The sequence below is a fragment of the Meleagris gallopavo genome, chromosome 4, assembly GCF_000146605.3.
Source record: "Meleagris gallopavo isolate NT-WF06-2002-E0010 breed Aviagen turkey brand Nicholas breeding stock chromosome 4, Turkey_5.1, whole genome shotgun sequence".
Lineage (NCBI taxonomy): Eukaryota > Metazoa > Chordata > Aves > Galliformes > Phasianidae > Meleagris > Meleagris gallopavo.
The window spans coordinates 60,786,108-60,811,113 of record NC_015014.2 but is presented as its reverse complement, the minus strand read 5'-3'; the positions used below and the strand labels follow the sequence as shown (position 1 = coordinate 60,811,113).

The window sequence follows — 25,006 nt, the reverse complement described above, 5'->3', positions numbered from 1 at the left end:
GAAAACAGAAGTTATATAGTATCATAGAATTGCTCAGCTTGGAAAAAACCTTAATGATCAGCAAGTTCAACTTCAACCTAACCATATCTATCTGAAATGATCTAAATTAAATTGAAAATGATCTGAATTAAAATTTACCTCTAAATTAATTAAAATGTAATGTAAAGGGCAGAATTTTGTTTTAGAGACATATTTTCATTGGGTAATTTAATTCATGATTTTTCTTAACTCAGTGGGTATGTAATGTATATTCATTACATTATAGGGCAGTTATGCTACGTTACAGAGCAGTGTTGCAGAAACAGTGTCATGTTGTGTAATGGATTAGGCATTTCTAATAAAGACAGAGTGATTCTCCAGACTTGCAGTTTGGTGAAACAGCCTGTTCTGAACCATGCAACAGGATTTAGTGTATTTTTATAGAGAGATTTATCAGAAAAAGTACAGAAATAATCCTTTAACTAAGGACCAGGAGGAATAATCCTTGCCCCATCTGATATCTTAAAAGTACCAAACCATACACATTTTCATTTTTGAACCCTCAGTTCAGTAAATCTTGAATTCTTTCTTTCTTTCAAATAGTCCAACATCAAGAGATAAAGATTATCCAGTTAGGCAAATAGCAAGGGTACTCTCCTGGGAGGTAAAAGAATATCTAAGAGATTGAGGAGATTATTATGTCTCAATAACCCAACAGGGGAAAGACTTAATACCTCTTCCTGGTTTTCTGTAACAAACTGCCTTCCACTGAATCTCATGCTGACACTCTCTTTTATTCATTAACTATACCAAGTACAGATTCTCAGCTGGTTTTTGAGATGCCTATGTCTAACAGAAAATTTAGTCCCAAATATACTTCTTGTTTTTCTGTTCAAATATTGTCTCACACTGACTAAATGCAACACAACACAGGATGCATTGATATAGAAACTAAGAAAAGGTGTTTCATCACAAGTTGTCAGTCAGATTATGAGAATAAATTTATATAACTATTTTATTCCTCACAATACATATGTGTAAAGTGCAGCTGTAGCAAGTTAAAGCTGGAACTCTGCACATTCCTCTTAATATTGCAATGCAACAGAAGAAATCATCTAATATACGCTTCTGCTACCATTTTCAAAATGCAAACTGCTTATATTATTAGACTATTATCACAGAATCATAGCATCATTAAGGTTGGAAAAGACCTCCATGATCATCTAGTCCAACCATCCACCTACCACCAATATTTCCCCTCTAAACCATGTCCCTTAGTAGCACATCTAAACATCTCTTGAACACCTCCAGGGATGGTGACTCAACTGCCTCCCTGTGCAACCTATTCCGGTGCCTCACCACTCTTTTGGAGAATAAATATTTTCTAATATCTAACCTGAACCTCCCTTGATGCAACTTAAGGCCATTTCCTCTGGTCCTATCACTAGTCATGCAGGAGAAGAGGCTGACCCCCACCTCACCACAACCTCCTTTCTGGGAATTGTAGAGAGTGATAAGGGTCTCCCCCGAGCCTCCTCTTCTCTAGATTAAACAATCAGAGTTCCCTCAGCTGTTCCTCATAAGATTTGTGCTCCAGACTTCTCACCAGCTTCACTGCCCTTCTCTGGACATGCTCCAGTGCTTCGATGTCTTCCTTGTACTGAGGGGCCCCAAACTGAACATATCACTTAAGATGTGCCATCACCAGAGCTGCCATTGGCCTCCTTGGCCACCTCGGCCAAGGCTCATGTTTAGCTGAGTGTCAACCAACAGCCTCAGGTCCTTTTTTCCCCATACAATCTTCCAGACACCCTGCCCAAAGCCTGTAGCATTGCCTGGGGTTGTTGTGGCCAAAGTGCAGGACCCGGCACTTGGTCTTGTTGGACTTCATCCCAATGGCCTCAGCCCAGTGATCCAGTCTGCCCAGAATCCTTTGTAGAGCCTTCCTACTCCCAGGCAGATTGACACTTTCTCCCAACTTGATGTAATCTGCTAACTTACTGAGAGTGCATTCAATCCCCTCAACCAGGTGATCAATAACAATATTAAATTGGAGAGGCCCCAATAGCGGCTTCCAGGGAGCACCACACGTGATCAGTCCCCAGCTGGATTTAACTCCGTTCAGCACTACTCTCTGGGCCTGGCTCTCCAGCCAGTTCTTTACCCAGCAAAGAGTGTACCTGCCCGAGCCACAGACTACCAGCTTCTCTAGGAGAATACTGTGGGAGACAGTGTCAAGCTTTGCTGAAGTCTGGGTAGACTACATCAACAGCCTTTCCCTCATCCACTGGGTGGGTCACTCGATCATTGTAGCAGATCAAGTTTGTCAAGCAGGATATGCCTTTCATGAACTCATGCTGTCTTAACCTGATCCACTGGTTATCCTGCACATGTTGTGTGATCTCACTCAAGGTGATCTGTTCCATAACCTTCCTTGGCACTGAGCTTAGATTGACAGGCCTGTAGTTCCCTGGATCCTCCTTATGAGCCCTCTTGTAGATGGGAATCACAGATACATAAACATAAAACATATTATTTGCAGTTTAGTACATTAACTCTAATGCTCTAACTAAAAATGCTTTAGCATATTATAGAAAGATTTTACAGCATTTAAATATTTTCTCAGAGCTGAAATACTGCAGTTAAAAAAAAACTTAGAGCCTAGAACAAATGTTCTAATAAAATCTAGAAATACGGACTATGTTAAAGTTTTTAATCCTTGTTTCACCCTACCTTCCAATATTACATGTTTTGAATAATAGTTACAACTTTTTTTTCAGATATATCCTCCAGTATTATTTGAACTGACAAATATGTTAATCTTAGGAATGTAGGAGAACACAAGCAGTCCTGTGTTGGTATTGTAGGCATGCTAATCATGGTTCAACAGTTGGACTAGATGATCTTAGTGGTCTTTGCCAAACTTAATGATTCTATGATTCTATTCTATGATTCAGCCTTGCCTCAGCTCCAAGCTCTTAGGACAGATGGGCACAAGCAAGTGGTGCTACAAGGGCAACGTAACTTTATTAATGTTACCCCATACACTCAGCAGGACCCACTGTATTAGCTCAAGCATTGTGTCTTCAGCTGGAAAGAGCTGCTGTTCAGCTGGATGAAACTGAACTGAAATGAACACAAGTCTCTAGAGAAGCTTGTGTAGATATTCCCAGATGTACAAACATGCAAGCTTTGCTGCAGATGTTATAAGAATATTTTCAAATCATAGAACCACAAAAACTTAGAATTGCTCAGGTTGGAAAAGACCTTAAAGATCATCAAGTCTAACCACAACCTGACCATATTACCCTAACAACCCTCTGCAAAAATTCTGCATTTGAGAGCCCCATACAGCAAGGCAGCCATCATTTGAACACAACTGTTACTCAAGCTGCAGGGTATATATTAGAATTCTAGATCTGTACATGTTCTTGTAGAGATAGTACTAAATTCAGTTACTGATTATAAGGAATGTCAAACATGACATAATTACTTAAGTCATTTTTAAAATTAAATATTAACATGAATAATATTTGGAGGAAAAAAAGAAAAACCAAATGAACTTTTCAAAAAGAAAATTCAAATGACCCTATAAAAAGTACTCCATCACCGTATTTAGAAAGCAGTTTTTACTCGTCTGTAAATTGTTCACATCCAATATAGCTTAATGAAAACCTTGTCAGTATCTTCCAAACAAATAAATAAATATCTTCAAGGTTTAGTGGAAGGGATCTCAGCTTTGGACTGCCAACTCAGTTTCTATTTGTTCCTTATGTAGTTAATTCTATACAAGACTTGGGTCCAAACAACTTATACAGAAATATGTTAATATATCTGTTACTAATATTTCAGTATTTTCGTGCTGATTTTTACATTTCCAATTTATATAGCAATTTTCCAACGTTTCTCTCTGAAGAAACACCCTTATTTTCACCCTTCAGAGAATTATTTTTCAAATGTTCCTTATGAAGAGTTGGGTTTCAAAACAAAATATAATAAGGTTCTTGTAACACTGCATATTTCTTAACCTAAAGCTACGTGACAAAAAAAAAAGCCAGAAACTGTAAGCATAAAAATCACAGAAACACTTTGAAAGAAACTCTCAAAAAAACCAGAAAGGAAAATATTTTAGACAACCATGCATTCAAGCCTTGAAATCTTATATATTTTCTCCATATGTAGTTAGTGTCTACACCTTTAGTTAAGAATGGCAGAGAATTCTACTGTATTAATACACTGTGTTTATTTGAAGTTTCCAAGAAACCTAGAATGAATATTTTAAACTTCTGTTTTTATAATAAAACTCATGTCTCAGTAGCTTACTTTAACAGACTATGAGAATACTCATTTTTTTGAGAGCAAAAGAGATGTCCTCTGTTAGAGTTAAGATAGATAGATGGTAGGTAAGTAGGTAGGTACATAGGTGAGTTTTTACCTTGAACAACAAAATTGACAGCCTGCCTCTCTGCTTGAGTGCGTAGTTTATAATCCTGTGAATGGATATTAGCAAGCAGTCTTTTGCGTCCCATAATGGAAACCACATAACCTTGAGGATTTAAGTAGAAATCAGCATTTCTAGAGCAATTAAAAGTTAAACTTAAAAAATTATTTTTGAAGATAATGCAGATTTTTTGTAATTGTGCACTGCTTGAGATAATTTAGTACTTCGCCTTCTAAAAGTATTCAGAGCTCATTGCATTGTTAGCCTCAGAATTATTTTATTCATAGAATTGATACATGTTATACAATAAAAACTTATGTTCATTAAAGCTGTATTTTCATTAGGATTATCTGCTAATATGCTGGTAAAATAGCAAACTCTCTGTGGGAGATGAAACTATAAATACCTAGCAGAATTAGCTATGTATTAGTAGCCATAATTAGAGCTTTCCATGCAATGAATAGTTTACTTGGGAATAGCAAAAAAAATCAATTTGCACAGCAATTAAATCATTAATGAATCATTCCCAAAATCGTCAAATAATTTTGGGGGAATTTTTTTTCCCCAGTTTTCTTAATGCAATAGTTTCATGTCCCTTCCACAACCAAACTTCCTTACCTCTAGTTAAGTAAATAGTTTAAAAGAAACACATAAAAATAGTTCAACATTTATTTTTAGCCTAATGAAGTATTTTGCCATCATCACTTTTTTTTTTGGAGGACAAGTGAGAGGAACAGAGAGAAAAAGAGAGATCCTATGGTCCTCCTGTCCAGAAAACACTTGTAAAGTCTTGCTTCAGCTTATCTTCCAAAACTAAGCCTTATCCTACAAAAATGTTTTCTGTTACACTTCTGATCACCCTGACTACCCATAGGCCATCACTGGATACCACTGAAGCTCAGACTGCACACCATAATTTAATCTCAAGTGCAATAAAACCTCTCAAAACACAGAGTTCTGACTTTACTATGTACAACACAAACCCAGTATTATGCACAGGATAATGAAAATGGTTCTACTGAACTAAAAAAGCTTTCTGTTAATTTCTATATTTCAAACAGCACTGACATGAAAAGTTCAATTTTTAAAACAGGGAACTGAACTGTCTGGAGGTTGGGATATTCTTTGGCAAATCAGTCTTCCCAATTTAACTAAGACTTTCTGAGAAGAACAGTAAAAAGCAAGAATTTTTAAAACACTAAATACTCAATGAGAAATAGATTTAATGTAATAATCCTATTTCTCTATGGTATGTTTATGGTAAATTAAGTACTAAACATTTGTAAAACCTAAATAAAATTAGTTGGTCAGATGCCATTCATCTTCGAACCGCAGATAAGTAAAAATGAGCTCTCTAGGTTGGAAGAGTTTAATTTGAGATGGATGAACAAGAAAAGTACTAACCAATGTTTGTCTGCTACAAAACTTTTTGAGCTTATATAACTGAAATAAACAGTTCAGAATGAGAGGAGTACTAATTAGACAAGTGTGTACCATGTTTTAACCACAATCAAGGACATTAGTTATGACACTCTTGTCTACTGAACACAATAAAACATTCTTGAGCACAGAATCTTGATTAAGGAAACTCATTTATTTTTAAGAGAAGAAAACAATGCTATTTTAAGTCAATCAAAACAAACACATCATAATTGCGTACTATTTTACAATACGTATTTTGTTGAGCTTCATTCCCTAAAGGGAAGCTCCTGAAAACCTATGTTTTCTTCAGCAATATTAATGAATAAAGGAATGTAATTCCATGACACAATGAAACCTCATGCTCCCTGTAGAATTTTAAGGCCTAAAAACTACAAAGAAGTCTGAATCAGTTACTTGTTTCTACCATGATGTTCACCTCAACAATTATAGGCAATATTATATTGCAAATTTACTATTTATTTCTACAGTATTCTTAGTACACTGCACTATACTGTATCATATAGTGTACTAAGAAATCCATCTTCACAGTTCTAGTGAACTTTTAAAATATTTCTAGCAGCTGTTCTTTCTCTTCTCTAATTGCTGCACTCCTAGGATTCTCTAAATGTAAATGAATATGTAGACTAACAACAAGTTCAATGCTAAAAGAGTTTGCAGCTGCTGGCTTCAAGAAGCACTCTGCACACATCTGTCATCACAGATACCACCTGAGCTTGAAGAATAGAAATTCTGACTAGTGTGACAAAGAAATATGTATTTAAAATTTTTTCTGTAAACTGGTTCTTTGACTAAATGGCTGAACTTTTGTGGTTCAGCAGTGATGTAACATATTTATTAAGTAAAATATTCCCTGGATTTGTGTTGAAGTACATTTTATGTTGAAATCATGTAGTGTAGCTTGACATTAAGTAGAGTTCAGCCTGAGAACAGAAATATTACTTTGCTAGCATCTTTCTTAGGAAAGGCAGAGAAATTTAACCAATTTGTCTTATGAGTAAAGGAGAAAAAAAACCTGACTCACCAAGAGATATTACATATTATCTCTTGTTCTGTAACTATGTGAATTTAGGTTAAGCTGAATCTCTGTCTTCATTGTGACACAATGATCATTTAAAAAAAAAAAAAATGCTTGTCAATTTGGATTACCTTTATTTTGGCATTGTCCAATGGTTTTCTTTGTAAATTCATGTACTTTCTTGTATTTTTGCATAAAACTCTCTATAAAGCAACTAGCTTCAAGAGGAGTAATTCCCAAGCATTCAGCAAGACGTTCTTTACCTGGTACACAAAGAAAAAAAACAAAACAGAACAGAAATCCATTACAGACAATAACACTGTTACGTTCACAATTACTGAAATTGGTAAATATGCTTATCTCTATGAAAGAGGATGGATCTGATATACCATAATCATATTTCAATTATGCAAATGTTATCCTTGAATGTTTCACTGACGTTGAAATCTGCAGACTCTAAGGAGAAGATATAGAACCTACAAATTATGTAAAAAAGAAATGGAGGTATGGCTAGTTGAGTTTAGCCAGAAGCTTTGAGTATGGTGTAGAAGTCATAAAAAAAACCTAACAGCAGGAGTAATCAGACCAAGTGGCCTGATTTTAAAAACACAGTTAGCAGTGTTAATCCCACAGATTTCAAACAGTCTTGGACTCCTCGATGTCTATAGAAATCTAAATCCAAGTTGTGAGATGAAAGGGCTGGAAAAGAAATGCAGTATAGAAAAGTGTTTCAGCAGAGATGGAAAGGAGTACTGCACTTCGGATAAGATATAGATGCAGAATATATATTATTATTACATATATCACAAACATATAATATTATACCAAAGACAGTTTTTCACAGTACAAAAATATAATCTAAGAGCTTCAGTTTAAATACATTTATAAATTAAAAATTTTCATTAAAAATAACACATCAAATTTAGTCATATGAGGTTTGAAAGACAGATATATTTGTCTGCACAGCATCACAAAACCAACACTGCGTCTGGAAACAACATAAGCTGAGAGGTAAAGTCTCAAGGCTCTGAAAGCATAGAATAGTTACTGTCATGGTAATACTGTCAAGAAAAATTATCCAGCGTTCTTAAAGAGGAAGAATGTCAGCCACCTAAATGCCATCCCTGTCAGTCTGATACGCATTTCAGACTTCTGAATACAGAATAATGTAGCATTTTGTTCTGTCATGCACCGAGCTACAGGAACACCAGTCCAGACAAGGTGCTAGAACAAGAAATTCACATCTCAGATGACTCCTAGCTGAGCTGTTACTGGCCTGGGAATCTATTTTACATCTAAATAACTTGTTTTTAATTTCTTGGTCACAAAATGACAAATCTATCTGCAAAAGCACGTGTTGTTAATGGCTAGAAGAGTGCTGAGGCTTCCTTGGAGAACTGCAACATCTATATTTGTCCATGTTACCCTTCTAAAGAACTACTGCTATACAGAACAAAGTATTACATACAAGAGAAGGAAAATTAAGCCACAATAACAACAAGGGAGTCTGAGAAGTTCCAGCAAAATGCAATTCCTGGAAAGAAAAAGAGAACACTCTGCAGCCACTTCAGATCATGTTTCACCATGTGGGAGCACAGGCCGTGCTAAGCAACTCCCAGGAGTGGGCTGAAGCTTCCTTGAGCACTCCCCTTGAGTTATCCGTGCCAGGGAAACTAATAGCATGTGCGTTCTAGCATTTTCCACTCTATAATATTATATTTCACAACTGAAAATAACACTTCTAACCAGCTTCTCTGGTTTTCATTTAAACACTTTGACATGCCTCTGTGCTCCATATGAGTCAAGACTTGAACACTGGACAAGTGCCATTGAAGAGAATCGATTCTTTCTGTCACAGATGTTTAAATTGCCTTTTCTGTAGTTTCACAGGATGACTGAGGCATAAGCAGATGAATATAACTGCTCCACATTAGGCAAAATGTCTGAAATTCTGCTCTCTCAATAGTTGGCATATTAATTAAGGTACCTGCTCCTAGACCTAGTAAAACATTTCTGTATTATAGTGTTTTCTGTATTATAGTGTTTTCCTCCAAGATTATAGGAAAGATTTTAAAAATACGAATCAAGAGTAACGTAAAGCTAAGAAAGCATAAACCAAAAAAAGATCACTACATGAAGTAGTAGACTTCCACTGAATCCAGTAAGCATAATACCAGCAATCTCCTCCAGAGGTCCTTTCCAGCCTTAACATTCTGTGATTATAAGAATGCATCTTGAGTTAGTATCTGACTTGGAGACAGTATCTGAGTTCTTCTAATTTAATTAGAGCTGTTCTCATCTCTGTCTAAATATCAACAGAAAATAAAGTTTCTTAAAAATTATACCTATTTTAGATGAAGACAAATGCATCCCTTATATCAGCAGCAAATAAACCTGACATCTGAGTAATTTTACATAGGTCAACACAGGTATATTAATTTGATAATTTTAATCATTTAACAATACTTGATGAAAATCAATAATACACTGGCATAATTTAACTCATCTTCAGACATTTGGTATATTTGCTTAAGTTACATATATGGTATGAACATACTGTAGCAATTTATTTTATAAGAATGCCTACCTGCTCCATAAACCACTGAGTAAACGATACGCTTTGCTTGCTCTCTATCAGTTTGTTTCACTTGTTCACTTGGAATGCCCTTCCTAAACAAACAAACAAACATAATATATTTTCAGTTAAAATCAATTTACATTTTTATCCTCACAGAAACATATTTAACTACAGATTAACAAGACATAAACTGTAAGAAGAAGAAGCTTTTATCTTAGGCACAATGAACACACAGCTTGTTTACGAATTTTGGTGGTGACAGACCTCAGAAAATGTAGCTCTTTAATCCTTATCTTGTTTTCTGTTTGATTTTTTAATCAAATCTTTGACTAAGAAAATTCCTTCTACTATATTATTAATTTTTTAGGATGGAGAAGTTTCAGTACTGACCCATGAGAAAAGTTAAATCTTCCCAGTATCAGCATTTTTCAAGACACAAAGTATACAGAAACATCAAAAAAAGTTTGACCTCAAGCTTATTTAAACAAATGTTATATAAATGCTTCATTAGTAAGAATATCTGATCCTTCATCAAGAATAATTGCTGATAAAAGCATGCACTGAATCTCTTATATGTTTTACAGAGCTCTGAAATGGAGATACGTCATAAAACAGCAGCAGGAGCAGAGACTGTAGCTAGTTTACTTTCAACAAGCATTGTCCTTCCTGCTTCTCATTCACACACCAAGGATGTAGACTGTCCTATAAAAGGGCTAATGGATTTAGTAATTTGTAAATTAAAAGCTAGGACTCTGCAATCACCAATTATGTGTTATCTATGCTTTCTCTTATCTGAATATAGCTTCAGGAAGAAGCTGACATTACTGACCATTCATAGCACTGAAACATATTGGTAATATGGTTTAAATAGAAGCTTATTGGAAGAAATCTCTACCTAATTGGCTCACACTTTGAATATAAGTATCTACACAAACTGTTTTGGGACGTTAAAGATGGAGTGCCATCAGATATGCTTGATGCCATATGAACAGCTTGTGAAAAAGTTTTCTCATGAGTCCTTTGATGACGATTCAATTGCATTTTAAGAATCAGTTTGGTGTACTTTGTCATTAAAGCTTTTTGTTATGGAATATGCTTTATCATGAAAGTTTTGTTTGACAAGCTTAGAAAAAAACGTCATATTTCTGTATATATCCTTAGAGTCTTTTACTGGTATTATGTGCTTAAACACCTAGCAAATCAACAGAGCCACAGATTTGTGCATGGTTGGCTCATAGACTGGTTTTAGCCTAGCCTATGAGAAGTGCTCATATAATTAGACAGCAAAAGACAGACAAAAAGATCTCTGGTGCAATCAATGTTAACAGAGTCCTGTTCAAAATACATATATTTTGAAGAGAAAAATCAGAAGTGATTTCAGATCTTTATACGGTAAACAGTCCAGTTTTACAAAAGTTCACAGTCATTTTGAACAGTATAATTGCTTCAAGGATAAAATGGATTTTTCTCTGTTCATTTTTAAGCTGAGAAACATGAAGAGCTGGTGTCTTTAATCTGAAGATCATTCCCACATTAAGTTCAATCATTTCTGTACTTGGAGGCTCTCATAATTTACTTTCTCTGTTGTGCTAGGTCAAAAGGTCATCATGGCTCCTATGAATAAAATGGGATGAAATTCCCAAATGTACCTGATTAAGGTTATAGAGTGGCAGTTGGAACTAATATGTGCTGAATTAGGAAACCAGACATCATCAAAGATTTCCTTAAGTAACCCCTGCCAGAAAGTCTGCAAGAATTTCCTGAAGGACCTGGCAGAAAGCCACATATATTCTTGAGAAAACACCTATCCAGAACAAGAGGAAATATAATCTGATAGAGTTTCCCAGAAAAAAAGAGCAGATCTTACCCCAGAACACCGTATTTAAACTTGGGAAACAGTACAAAATCTAGTTCTGTTTTCCTAACACTGCATAATTCATACTAGATGCCTGGTAAAGTAAAGAGATAGGATTACAGCAGTAGAACTTACTTGCAGATCTGCTTAAGTCTGAGGCTAGAGGCAATTGACAGTCAAGGGGTGAGCAGAGGGTAAGTTGGCTGCTGACCTCTACGAAAAAGAAGAGCTTTAACTGAAAGAACATAGCAGGTAAAAAAAGTTACGGAGATCTGTAGAAGCAGATACAGACTTCTCGGGTCATGGTACTGAGGAAGTAAGTCAGAAGCTTACTGAGTCTTACTGAGAAGTCTTGCTGGGTGGAACTGGAAGTTCTAGAGAAGGTTAAAGTGGAAGACATCAGAACTTGATGAGGCAAGAGATCCTATTATAGGATTATTAAGGTTGCTTTAAGGAAGGAAGCTTTACAAACTTCAGCTTGAAGGGGCCGATCAAGAAAACATTGCTGTAATTGTAATAGGCAGTCAGGAGAAGGATCCTATGCTTTGATTGTAAGCAATCATAACAAATATTTGTCTAAGACAGTTAATGGTGCAGATGTACATGCACTGTGTGGTTATGGCAATCACAACAACCACTTCACATTTCCTGATCTTCAAGTTATCCAAGAAATATATGAGAAGCAACTAATATTTTAGAGCTTTATGTCAAGTATTTCTTTTAATATAATGCTAAAACCAAAATGATCAGTCAACACATCCAAGTGTATCAGAGTGGGAAATGTGAGTATTCAGCTGAAAGGCACTAAAGGCAGCACACTGTATATTTGCAAATGTATATATCTCACTCAAGAATCCTGAATAACAAAAGATGATGAAAGAAATTGCGTTATAAATCACAAGTGCTTGAGCAAATAGAAGTCATTAATCAAAACTATACATGCTTATTCTAATAACAAAATGCTTTCTTCTGTTTATATCAACTCTGATATGTATCTAGCTAGGATGCTCAAATCCCTTTGCAACACATTGCCATTCCTTCAGCTTGGGGTGGAGACTACTCTTTTCAATAATAAAATGGCATTATCATCTCATTTTTTATGAGAGATTTTAAAGCTAAGGAAGCTATCTAATGCAATAAAACAGTGCTGAATTAAAAAATAAAACTTTGAGAACAGGTAGATACAGAAGGAAATCAGTCTTAAAAGAATGTGACAAAATGTTTCAGTACTTCTGGGAAACGTTGTGTGGTGACGAAGTCGTCTGTTTATGTACAGGAAAAGGAAGAACAAACTTCTCAAACACAATATCTGGCAGACACACATTGCCTTGATCTGCATTACCTTGCAGTCATAATAGCCACAAGGCTCTTGGCTGCTGTCCTGCATCTACCAACTAATTCGAGTCCTAACTGGGAGTTGTTGATGTGGGAAATGAGATGGAGTGCCATTAAATTCATTTTATACACAGTCATTATCATCCAATAAATGAGCGACTATACAAGCGAATACATCTTCATTCATCTGACTGGTCTTCTACATTTTCTTGGGTATTTTGCGCTTTTCTATGTTTAAGTCTTCAGTGAAGTACATAAATCTGCCGTTTTTAATCACCAGTTGCTACTAAATGGGGTTATATATTTTGTAAGATTGTGCTTGGAGCTCTGTGTTGGCATATGAAACCAGTGCAGATGATTTATGTAATTAGTGACAAGCACAAGCTTGAGAAAGGCTCAGTTTTACAGTGGAATCACCACTAGATATATTATGTGGGGGGTAAATTCTGAAAGCTTAGAGTTTTTAAGTGGCATTGGCCTTATTATAAGGCAAGCAGAGTATACACTAAAATGTTATCTGAGTATTCTAAATACATGGAAGAGACTGATATGCTATAACTTAGCGTGCTCACTATTAATGTAATGTGCAAGAATAAGCAAGCTTTTTGAAAGCTCCTATTCCATAATTAATGGAAAAAAATGACAAGGATCAGGTATAAGTTGCCTCAAACATTTTTAAAGTAGTGCATGGAAGAGATCTTGGAATAATTTTTAGGTAATTAAGCTTATTTACATTACATGTAGATACAATGGCTGCTCCAAACACAGTGTGCCCTATTTTATGTTGGCCCACAATGTCAAAGGCAGGTAGTGGTGGAATGGCAGAAGTTGAACTTTTCTACCGATATTCCATTAAATGTTGTTGCTGTGTTACAAATGGCAGCAGAGGAGCAGTCTGACAAAATGGCAGCTGACATGGAAGCACATATGAAGCAGAGGTGTGCTCCTCGATATGGAAAAAATTGCATCCACTGACATTCACTGACTCTTGCTGAATGTTAATAGAGACCAAACAGTGGATGTGAGGATAAGGAAACAGAGAATGGTGTATTTCTGCAGTGGCACCAATGATGTGAAAGACAAGCCGTGTTTCAGATGGCCATGCACAGCTGCTGCACCACAAAATGAAGAGTCTCAATGAGCTCATGGTGTGAAGTAGCAGAATACAAACATGGAATTGTGTATAGAGCTGAATATTGGCTTTGATTCACTGGAAATGAGGGTGGCAATATTGGAATAATACAAAGTTCGCACTAGATGGACCTCACAAGTGCTCACGCAGGAACAGAAAACACCACAAGCAAGCTTCTCAGGAGTTTTTGAACCAATACAAGGCTGAAAGTGACAGTTTCCCAGACTGTATCATTACTGGTGACAAGAAATGGTGTCACCACTACAAGCCAAAGTCAAAATGGGAGTGCACACAGTGGCAACAAGTGAAAGAAAAGTTCAAGACAGTCCTCAGTGGCTAAAATGATATGCACTATCTTTTAGGATAGGAAAGGGTTAAGCCTTCTGGATTTCCTGGAATCTAGACAAACCATCAGCTCTGACCACTACATCATGACACTGACTACGTTGAAGGTTCTAACTTGCACAGTTAGGCCGGAGAAATAGACAGTCTTTCTCTTGCAACACAGTAACACTGGGCACCATATCAGTTTGAAGATAATGGCACACGTTGCCAATCTTGGCTGGACTGTCCTACTACACACTCTATGTAGTCTGGATTTGGTACCTTCTATCTATTCAGGCCAATAAAGGATGGAAAGGTAAGATACTTTCTAAAATAGGAAAGAAGCATCTGAAATGCAGACTTCCATCTTTTCAAAAGGGAAACAGCAGGTAACATAAAGGAAGATGTTTCTGATATAACCTAAGTATACATTGATTAAAAGAGACTGATTAATTCCTATACAAGCGTCATTTTTCAACACTTCGTATTTTATTTCACTCAGTTTTGCTTTTTTTTTTTTAATAAAAAGCTTTCACCTTGGATAACTGTGTTCAACATCTTTGAAAGAATGACTAAACTACAGTCAGCTCAATATCATCTTTTCTAACCACATCTTTGTCATTGTATCTCTTTTCCTCTTTGTATGTTACCCCATCAAAATGCATCTTAATTTTTTTATGCTCTTTTAGCATGAGGAAAAGCTTTACAACTCCTATGAAGCTCTTTTTCAAGATTCCAAAAGCACTTTACAATTTTTCAAATCATTCCAGTGCTTCATTATAAAATAATGTATTTTGTCTGAGCAGCCCCTGTAGTCCATTGCATGAAGATTTATTTCATTCATCCTAAACCTTCTGCAGAAGAGGATATCTAGCTTTCAAGCACACTACAGGTGATAAAGACATCTTTGCAGTTTTCTCCATGGGCTAGGAGTCTCCTGCTGCTACACTTTAAAGTACTGGAAGCCCAGATATAGGGATTGCAACAAGGGCATGTCATAAATTATACCTGTCATCAGTAACAATTTGTTGAAGGATTCACATGGGGGTAAACTGATCCATTATCTTTACTAAGATAATTACCTGCGTACTGATCTCCCATATACTTGATATTGAGAAGATACTTGATACTTGTTTTGAATGCTCTTGACAAAAAAAAGTCACAGAGATTTCTCTTAAAAAACAAAACAAAACAAAACAAAACAATTCTGGACTTCATTCAGTTAGAACAGGAAGTGTTTGATATCAATGGAAGAGCATGAAAGAGGACACACTCCTCTGCACCCTTCACCTCTTCTCTCCTTCATAAAAGTGCTTTTCTGTCAGATTTGTATTTCTCTCACACAGTGAGTTACCCAGACAGGTGATGTTTATTTCTGAGCCATGTGATTGTTGAAAGAATTAATCAACTAGACAACACTCATCTTGACATCTTCAGCTTTGGAAGTAGAGAATAGAAGAGTCAGGCTAATACCCACTATCAGGTGCCACTGTGAACGTCAGTGGTGATAGCCATCAGTAATGAATAAATAAATTTAAACAGATTAAGAGAGCTACACAAGCCAAGATGACCACTTGTTTTAAACTACACGTCAGGGAATTAATGGTCTGAGAGTTTGTTCTTCACTTTTCAAGCTTTCCTGAAAGAAGCTTCAAATAGGAATGGAAGCCATGTTGAGAGATGATATAGTAGTTGCAGCAATGTATCAAATAATTACTAATCCTGATTTAGTCAGGAGTCTCAAAACCTTATAGAGAAATAGATGGATCTTCAGAACAACCTAAGATAAATATGTGAAAAAAGTTCTCTGCACATAACCAAATGGTGATATAACTTGTCAGTCACCATATCAAACCATCAGCAAACAATGTGCATGTTGCTCAGAAAAAACAAACTGGGGAAAAGGGAAGATCACATTTGATCAAACTGCCTCTATGCAGTTAAGAAAGAGGTAAGATACAGACATCTATATATTTTGTTAGGGAAAATACAATGAGGATCTTCTGCGGAGAAGGATGAGATTCTGAACAAAACATCTCTTCTCTGAAAACATCTCTCGCAGCTTAATTTTCTATTATGCTTATTAAATGTAATCATATTTGATACATTACATTAATATATTTAATTAAAAGCAAAATTAATACTGAAGAGTCTTTTTCTTTTGTTTGTTTTACAAGAATCAGTTGACATGAAATTCTATGTTTCAAAAACAAGGAGGTCTTAACTTTTGCATAGAGATGTTTGACCTTGGCCTAAGAAAAAGTTTCCAGACAAGATGGACTCTCAGTTCTCAAATTTGATTTGACATGATGTTCCTCTGTTTTCCACAACCTTTACTTGACTTCCTTGGCACTCACTAATTGTATTCACAGTACTATTTCACAAAATGCATCCATTGCTTCATTATTTCTATTGTCTAAAAGTTTCATCAATGTAAATCTAACTACTACTGTGGCATTCAATCCTGTTTATAAAATGTGTCAAAATGTGCTGTAGCACCTCAAAACATTTTGAAAATGGTGTGGATTTGCAATACCTGCCTTTATATTTTTAATTTCATCAGGATTTATATTGAGACTCAAGTTAATTGAGTTAAATAAAATAAGTATTTCATGATGAAGATGACTACTTGAAGATAACTCTTCATACTCAAGAAATTTCTTCACAAAATCAGAAAAGTTAAGCAGTGTCAAACAGTGAAACAACTCAGAACTGGGCAACATTACAGGGCTTGTTTTTCACTAGTTGATGTGTTAGTTGTGTTGATAAAAATTCTGAAACTTTTTTTAGTTTTTCTAGAATGTTAAGAAAACATCTGAGGTACAATAATATTAAGCTTTCAATCTAATATAAAATTAAACTGCCTGGTTAAGCTTGTTGTTAACAACCGGGTTTATTTAAAGCAGTTGCATAACTCTAAAACCAAAATGCTTTCTAAAACCATTATGCTTTCTAAAGACAGTTGCCTCTGCCTTACTAGTTGTCAGCCTAAACAAATGTCACAGCTGCACTTCTATAAGGAACTGTATACTATAAGGTGAAATAAGTTACCATACAGACAATCTGTCAGAGTGTAAAGCAAATTGAGTGTTAAATTACATTAACTACTGCAAAGTCAGCTTTCAAAACATAAATACTTTGCTGCAAAAGTAAAACTGTTAAAATATTCAACATCAACACCCATGAGCTGTTTAATTCAGACCCTAAGATGTTTTAAAACGCTGATTGGAGAAGGCAAACTGAACCTCTTCCCTGAATTTCAAGGTGAAGGGGTCATGGGTGGAAAGAACAGACAAGAGTGGGTGAAGAGAAGTGACAGCAGATTAAATCACTGCATCAATGCTTTTTGAAAAAAACATACTGCAATACCAGAAGCCAAAATCTAGATTGAGCACCTATATATCAACAGAATATATATACATATTTATACTCTAATTTGGGGAGGCTGCTCTGCTTAATGCAAAGGCAAAACAAACATTACAGCTACTGTGAACATTATATTTGCAAATGCCAATTTCCAAGACTTTCCTGTCCAAATCTTTTGAGTATGATTTATTTTGTAAAAATTTAACAGTTACTACAATTATTCATTAATGAACAGACATTTTCACAACTGATGGCTGTTGTGAGAAGAAAGAAAATCTCAATCTAGAACTAATGCGTTTTGCCTAATGCAAACAAGCTTGATTTTAAATGGTGACAATTATTCAGAACAATGATTTAAACTGTTACTGTCACAAAAATCTAGGTGAAAGCAATCAACTTCATCATTAATGATATTCCTGTCCCCTATGTCAACACTGGAGACATAAATTGAGGATTCAATTACAGCTGATATCACAATGTTTTCAAGTAGATATGAGACTGACTACTCCCAAACAAAGAATATTAGCACAGAAAAGAGAAAGTGAAATGAAATATGCAGAGAACGTGGAGGTTGTGTTTCAAGCTACTCACAACAAACTGATTCCAACGCATCGTATAGGAACAAAATTAGAACACTGACTCTATTTCACCCACTCTAGATTTTAATAATCGCAAATCTATCCTTACACAGCTGGAGAAATATACCCTCTCATGCAATCTAAAGAAGAAAAAAAAAGACTACTGCTCTTCTGCAGTAAAAAGAATTGTTAAAGCATACATTTTTACATAAAGTAGGGGCTGAGCAAGTAGAAACAGAGGAAAAGATGTAGTATTTGATGACAAGGAAACAACACGGTTTGGCAATGGAAAGACAAATACAATTTCAATACATAACAAGTGGATTACCTCCAATAACAACAAGGCAATATTAGTTGTGCTGTGAAGTGTGCTGCTGAGATTTTACCCAAGGTAGTTAACTTCATTTGGTTACCATGTTCAAGAAACTTTAATTTTAATTAAATTTCAATTTAATTTGAAACAGGTACGGAGGTAGTTCATTAGAATGTTGAATAGACAAAATACCCAAACTGTATGAAATGAGGCCATTCTATGATTCTATGAGGCACTGACTATATCAATTAAAATTACCATTCATCTCCTGAAGCAGTGCGGTTAACTAGAAAACATCACACATCCATACTTTAAAACTGTTTTACCACTTATACGTGGCACTGCAATTTAACAGCCTGGTGGAAATAATCCATGGGCCACATTAAGTCAGTAATTGTGTCCAATAACTCTCTGGTCCAGGGCTACAGCTCTGGATGGTATCTGCACTGCTGAATTGGTCTCTGAGTGACAACAACCAGAAACATTCATTAAATTAAAATAAAGGCAGCGTCTCACACCGTTATTTCTTTGTTTGTAACCATAACGTTAACCCTATTTCATGACCAAAATTAACTCATATTTCTTGACCACGATACCAGCAGACCTCAGATTGTGTTGTGGCACAGAGATTTCAGAGCTTGTTTAAAAGAAAAAAAACTAACTAGCTTTGCTAACTAAAACTGTTCAGTTAAACAGTGCCACTGATTCTGTAGTGCAGTACTACAGCTGCAGGAGCTGCAAACAGTACAGCCTCATTCACAACTGATTTAAAATCTAAGTTACTGTTAAACACCAGCTTCATAATAAATGGTATCTCAACAGGTAGACACTGGGCCGCAGCACACCTCATCCTGAATGTGATTTGATTTGGAATGCATGCCTTCCCATTTAAATTGAATTTATGTGTATCTCTGAATTGCACACATGTAACAAATTCTTAATTCCTCTGTCATTACCAGTAATACACTGAATAAAAAAAGGAAAAATACATTATACAAAATGAGATATTTTTGGATATTCAGCAGAAGTGAAACAAACAATAAGGCAATGGATATTAATTACTCAGTTAAAAATAGTGCAACAATGGTTTCTTCAGATTATTCAATGTTTCAATAAAGGAGTCAGAACAGAAGCCTTGAAACTAATTAAAAATAATAATAACATTGTTACAAAACTGAGTAATCCAATGCTAATGGAAGAAGCTAACCCTTAGAGTCATCCAGCAGGTAGCATTGACCTCCAGATGTTCAGTGGATCAGTACTGGCTGAGCTACATGGCCAAGCTTCAGAGCTGAAAGACAACATAGTCTTGCATTTCTGAATGCAGGATTCAGCAGAGAGATTCAGTGACATGTATTTAAGGTGACTGTGATATCATACACATAAATAATTGTCTCCACTTTCTTCAAAGGCAATATTCTTAATATACTGAAGATACTTAAGGTTCCCCTGAAGTAGTCAATGGTAAAGAGCAAGTATGTTCATAATTTATCTTAATATCACAAACCAGAGATCACAGTCCTATATGGACTCAGTAGCATGGAATGCGAGTAACCTTCAAATACCAAGAACAAAAACTTCTAATGTATGAAGTGAAATACATTAATCAAAATTCATTTTATGTAGATTTGACGTTAAATTCAAAGAAGTGGAGAAAGGAATCAAAAAGACCACAAGTGTTAATTTCTGATTAGAAGAGTGTGAAATAATCTGGACCACCTAAAAATTCTTTAGACAAAGATGAAGCCTTAAGAATCCTAAGCTGGTATATCTCATTATTTAGATAATGATTAAAAGCTATGAGAGCCCTAACAAGAGGGAAACAACCGCAGAACCCTGTGGCTAATTGGGATGAGAGGACTGGTAAAGTCGTACCTATTTCTTTGATAGAAGTCCACCTTGATAAACATAATCACTTCGTTGTTCTTTAACAGCCTGACAAAAACCCAGCTGATGTGTCTCTATTAACGAAGACTTCTTTGAAAGTTTGCTGATAATACTTTCCTAAAAAATAGAACCATAAATAAGAAGCATTTGGACAACACTCAGATTTACGGTGTAATTTTTAGGTAGTCCTGTGTGGAGTCAGGAGTTGGAACTGATGATCATTTGGGTCCCTTTCAACTAAGGATGTAATATGATTTTAATCATAACTGTTTAAAAAGAATTTAGCTACAGATGTTGGTTTTACCTCCGATAAATCTATTTATCTCATTGATGTTTGGATTTTCTTGTTATTTGACATTAACTTTGAATTTAAGTCCTAGAATTAATACTAATATCTTAAGGGGGTTTTTTTGTTTTTTTTTTTCTATTTCAAGCCTGATGTCTGCAGTTGTAAGTAATAGTAATCTAAGGGAGCAGGCAGCTTAACTCAGTGTTTGCAATAGAATATATTTATGTGAAGTAACGTAAACATGATAGTGTTTTGCTAACACTAGATGTTTAATCTCTGTGATTCAAAAGATGCATTTTAAACAAATTTGTATGAAATGGGTACAGGCAAGTGCATATATATTTAGTTGGTCTGCCACCAAGCATTTGCATGCTCAACTTAATCTTTTTCAAACAGATCCAGCACACTATCTTTTTGTGTATTTCAGCCTACAATGACTTATTTTGATTTATTTCAGAAATATCCCAAATCCCTTTGCTTATTTCCTGTGTTCTTCACAACCCAGCAGGGCATCAACAGCTAGAACCATTGTTGCTCTATGTCTTGAATTTCCAAGTCGCTGGAAAAACAAGAGTCCTTATTTCACCATAGTTCCCAATGGACCAAATGCCAGTGCACAAAAGTTGGACTCACATTAACATTATTTGATATAATCAGTTCCTTGAGTCCTTGCTTGGCAGACTGTAATTCAATAAAATTTCCTTTTCTACCTAGAGAAAGACAGTCGCTAAAGAACAAAACAAACCTTTCTGGTACTGTGTTCTTTTTATTCAAATCTGGTTGAACTTCTCTGCCCTTTTAAAGAAAAAATGAAAGACTTTTGTTTCTCTGATATGATAATCCCAAATAATTCTGTGATTTGCTTCTCTCTGGGCTTTTTCTTGAGTCATTTCCAAAATTAGCATGTCCCTCTCTTACAAAGCAGTTTGCTATATATTACCATCATCCCACACACACATCAGCTGAGGAAACGGACTTTTATATTCAGTACATTTTCTTAACAGCCTGCAGTTCCCAAGATTATTTGAAATTAAGTGTTCAAATTCCTCTGATTCTGACACAGATAATATAATGTAAATGAAAAACTCTTCAAGTGTCAGCCACCCAAGACTACACTATAAAAATGGAAATTTTTCAGAATGATTAGTGGTAAATAATTTTTCTTATTACTCTTATTTTAGGTATTACCTGCCTTTGCTACAAAGAAATAATGAGTTACAACCTAGATAGAGCAAACTATTTTCCTAAATCCATTAGGACTTATGACAAATTCATCTATGTAGAAACAAAGAAGATGAATGGTTGCAAACATATATGTAATAACTTGTTGATGCCTGCCATTGTGTGCTTTAGGAATAACTTATTAGATAAAAGCATGAATCAATAAAGAATTTTCTACAGACTTGAACATAAAGCAGGGACCTGATCACTAGGATGATGCTCATCTCAGAGACGCAACCCTGCACTTATATTTTGACCAGCTCTCTACTACACAGTCCCAGTGAAAGACCAACTTTTATCCTGGCAATTCCACAAGGAACTATGCAATCTAGACTACAATGTGGAAAATGGAAATGAAATGGATGTGGATTCCTTTATCCAGATCTGTGAACCAACCCATTCCCCACCATGAAGTGGCCCCTCAATCCTGAATATCCTTCAATTTTCTGCATAACTCAAGGAAGACATCTCCTGAATATTCAGTAGGCTTCTGAAACTCTCCAATGTGCACACGTTCACCAGAGAACTCTTCTGAGCACACATCTCTTCTGTGATGCCTGACCTGACCCAATCTAAGAGATGTAATCTAATTACTTCATTATTTACACGCAGTCTCTGGTTCTCACATATAGCTTTTTTGCTTTTTATTTTGTTAGTATGAGGTGGAGGGGGTACCACTTTCAAACACTTGTGCAGGTACTGAGGGCCAGCAGCTTAGTTCTTTCTTCACTTAGGGGGTTTCACAGACAACTGTTTCCCAACAGAATTCTTTAAGCAATCCACTCAGGATCATAAGGTCATAAAATTGTAGTTGTGAGGGAGACTGAAAAGTCACCCATTATTCTTCAAATTACCTGTCTGATTGACTCATTCCTCCTCAACATTAATATTCCACAGCTTTCATAGCTAACTCATCTTCATATTTATCAACCTTTACCATTTAAAAGCTCTATTTAACATAAACATCTCTTACAACAGCATATACTCATTCATTATGCTTTGTTCACCTCCCGCCAACTCTGCTACAAACTTTTATATATTTGAAGAGCTTTTTCATGGTTGTTTTTTTTTTTTTTCCCCCTAAATCATATCTTCTCTCAGCTAAACAAATCTAATTTCAGCCTTATAATCTTGGTGAACAGCATCTCAGCTGCAACAAGAGAAGGTCATGGTTTGTTATAACCTTACTCCATAACTTTCTGGAAGCAAACATACAGATGTGAATACTAAGGTTAAAAAAAGTTCACCTGAAGTCCCCAAAAATCCAGCCATTAGATAAAAGCTACGCACTATAGCCATTTGAAAAGAATGCTATCAATCTGGCAGGTATCTTCAGGTATTTGTTTAGACCACATGGGACTGATTGTCCTTGTCATTCGGTTCCAGCTTTTTAAGAGAAATTCAAACAAACTACTGAGATTAGAATTTCTCTTTAGTTTCTCTTAGATGGCTTTGGTCTGCATATAGTCTTTTTTTTTTTTTCTTCCTCACCCTTTGAGATGCATACTTTGGCACTATGCAATGAACTCGGCAACTCAATACTGGCTTTTGTATTCTATTTCAGGTTCAGGAACCTAAAACATGGGAAGTAAGTCTGATTTCCAGATGTCAGATATGTCATGTTAAAACATCGGAACACAGTGATGAGGCTTTCAAGCTTAAAATGACTAAGCAAGTTCCAGAGCCATAAATAATGTAGTGGCATTTGATGAAGTAGCACTATCCTGTGATACATACAGTTCTGAGGGATCTCCAGTTCTCTTAACTCTGAAGCAGCAGGAAAAAGGACTTATCCACATATTTGTCTGCAAGAAGCAGACAAGAAATTGCTTGAGTCTTAGAAACTCTAAAGCAGTACTATCTCCAGTTAAAAAAGCATGCAAGCAGGAAAGCAGAACAAAAATCACATTTATGCAGTTGAGTTCTTAGCTACATCAAGATCCTCTTCCTGGATTTTTATGCAATATGGCCAATACCAGTATATACTATGACAGAGAAACACCAGCCTATTGAGAAGAGTGGCAAATGAACAATTTGAAAGAGATTTGGCAGAATCAGAGTCATTTAGATTCCAAAAGACCTTCAAGATCATACAAGTCCCCCGCTACATCCCTTAGTGCTATACTCACACATCTTTTTAAGCACCTTAAGGGATGGCAACTTTGCCACCTGCCAGTGTAGTCTGTTCCAGTGGCTAACCACTCTTTCCATGAAGAAACTCCTCCTGATATCCAATCTAAACCTCCCCTGACACATCTTAATGCCACACTTCTGCATTCTGTTACTTGTAATCTGAAAACAAGGACTGGAATCCTCCTTGCTACAACCTCCATTTAGGTAGTTTGAGATAGCAATAAGCACTCCCCCCCCTCGCCCGCATCCTCTTCTCCATACTAAACAGCCTCAATTTCCTCAGCTGCTCCTCACATGCTTTGTCCTTTCACCATCTTCATTGTAGTTATTGTACCTCTAATAAAAAAAATAAAAATCATAGAAACTATCTAAAAAATTGAATATATATTTTTTTCAGCTTCCATCTTTGACATTTATTTTAAAATATGCCCATTAACAGCATTTTTAACACTTTAAAAAATATAAAATATAAAAAATATTTTGGAAACGCTAGATTAACGAAGCGAGATAAATTTCATTCAGGAATTTGTTCTCATTTGCACGGCTTATGGCAGTTAGTCTTGGGTGGTCAGATAGCTGCCTAGACAGTTCTCATCTTAGCACCGTGGTAATAGTTGGACATTTCCAAAGGACTGTCACTGTCAGAGGACATCATCACAATGCAGCACAAGGTGATCTTCTAGACAGCTGGAATTAGTTAAGTCAAGAGTTTTCAAAAGTAGAGGCAAGCTTGAAACTTTACTCTCATTTCAGTACCAAATAGATCATTAATGTAATGCACTCTTTGTGTTGTTGTACTAGGTGGTGTTGAACTGACATTTAAGACTTTTAAGTAGGCCACAATATCATATGACCCAGTAGATAATGTAGGTAATATCATGTTCTAATCATTACAGACAGGATAAGAGTAGGAAGAGTACTTTGCATATAGAAGTGAATATTAAAATCTAGTGATATCATCTTAGCTTAAGCTGAGGCATCTGTTAGAGGATTAGAAAATATACTGGATGTACAAGGCAGAGATAAGTCTGGGCTTTGCACTGACAAAAACAACCAACAGAAGCAAACCTACTGAAAAGAGGCCAGACATCTTTATTTTACTCCTTAGATTCCATGG

The 25,006-nt window shown here is 35.7% G+C and overlaps 1 protein-coding gene across 1 annotated transcript in view; it reads right to left on the bottom strand.

The window, feature by feature from the left end:
* POLN (DNA polymerase nu) overlaps positions 1–25,006 on the bottom strand; it is a 70,308-nt gene that overhangs the window by 13,117 nt on the left and 32,185 nt on the right. The window contains exons 16-18 of the mRNA XM_031553290.1: positions 9,466–9,548; positions 7,010–7,141; positions 4,415–4,525 (exon numbers count right to left, since the gene is read on the bottom strand). Coding sequence (XP_031409150.1) covers positions 4,415–4,525; positions 7,010–7,141; positions 9,466–9,548 — 326 coding nt within the window. The remainder of the gene's footprint in view (positions 1–4,414; positions 4,526–7,009; positions 7,142–9,465; positions 9,549–25,006) is intronic.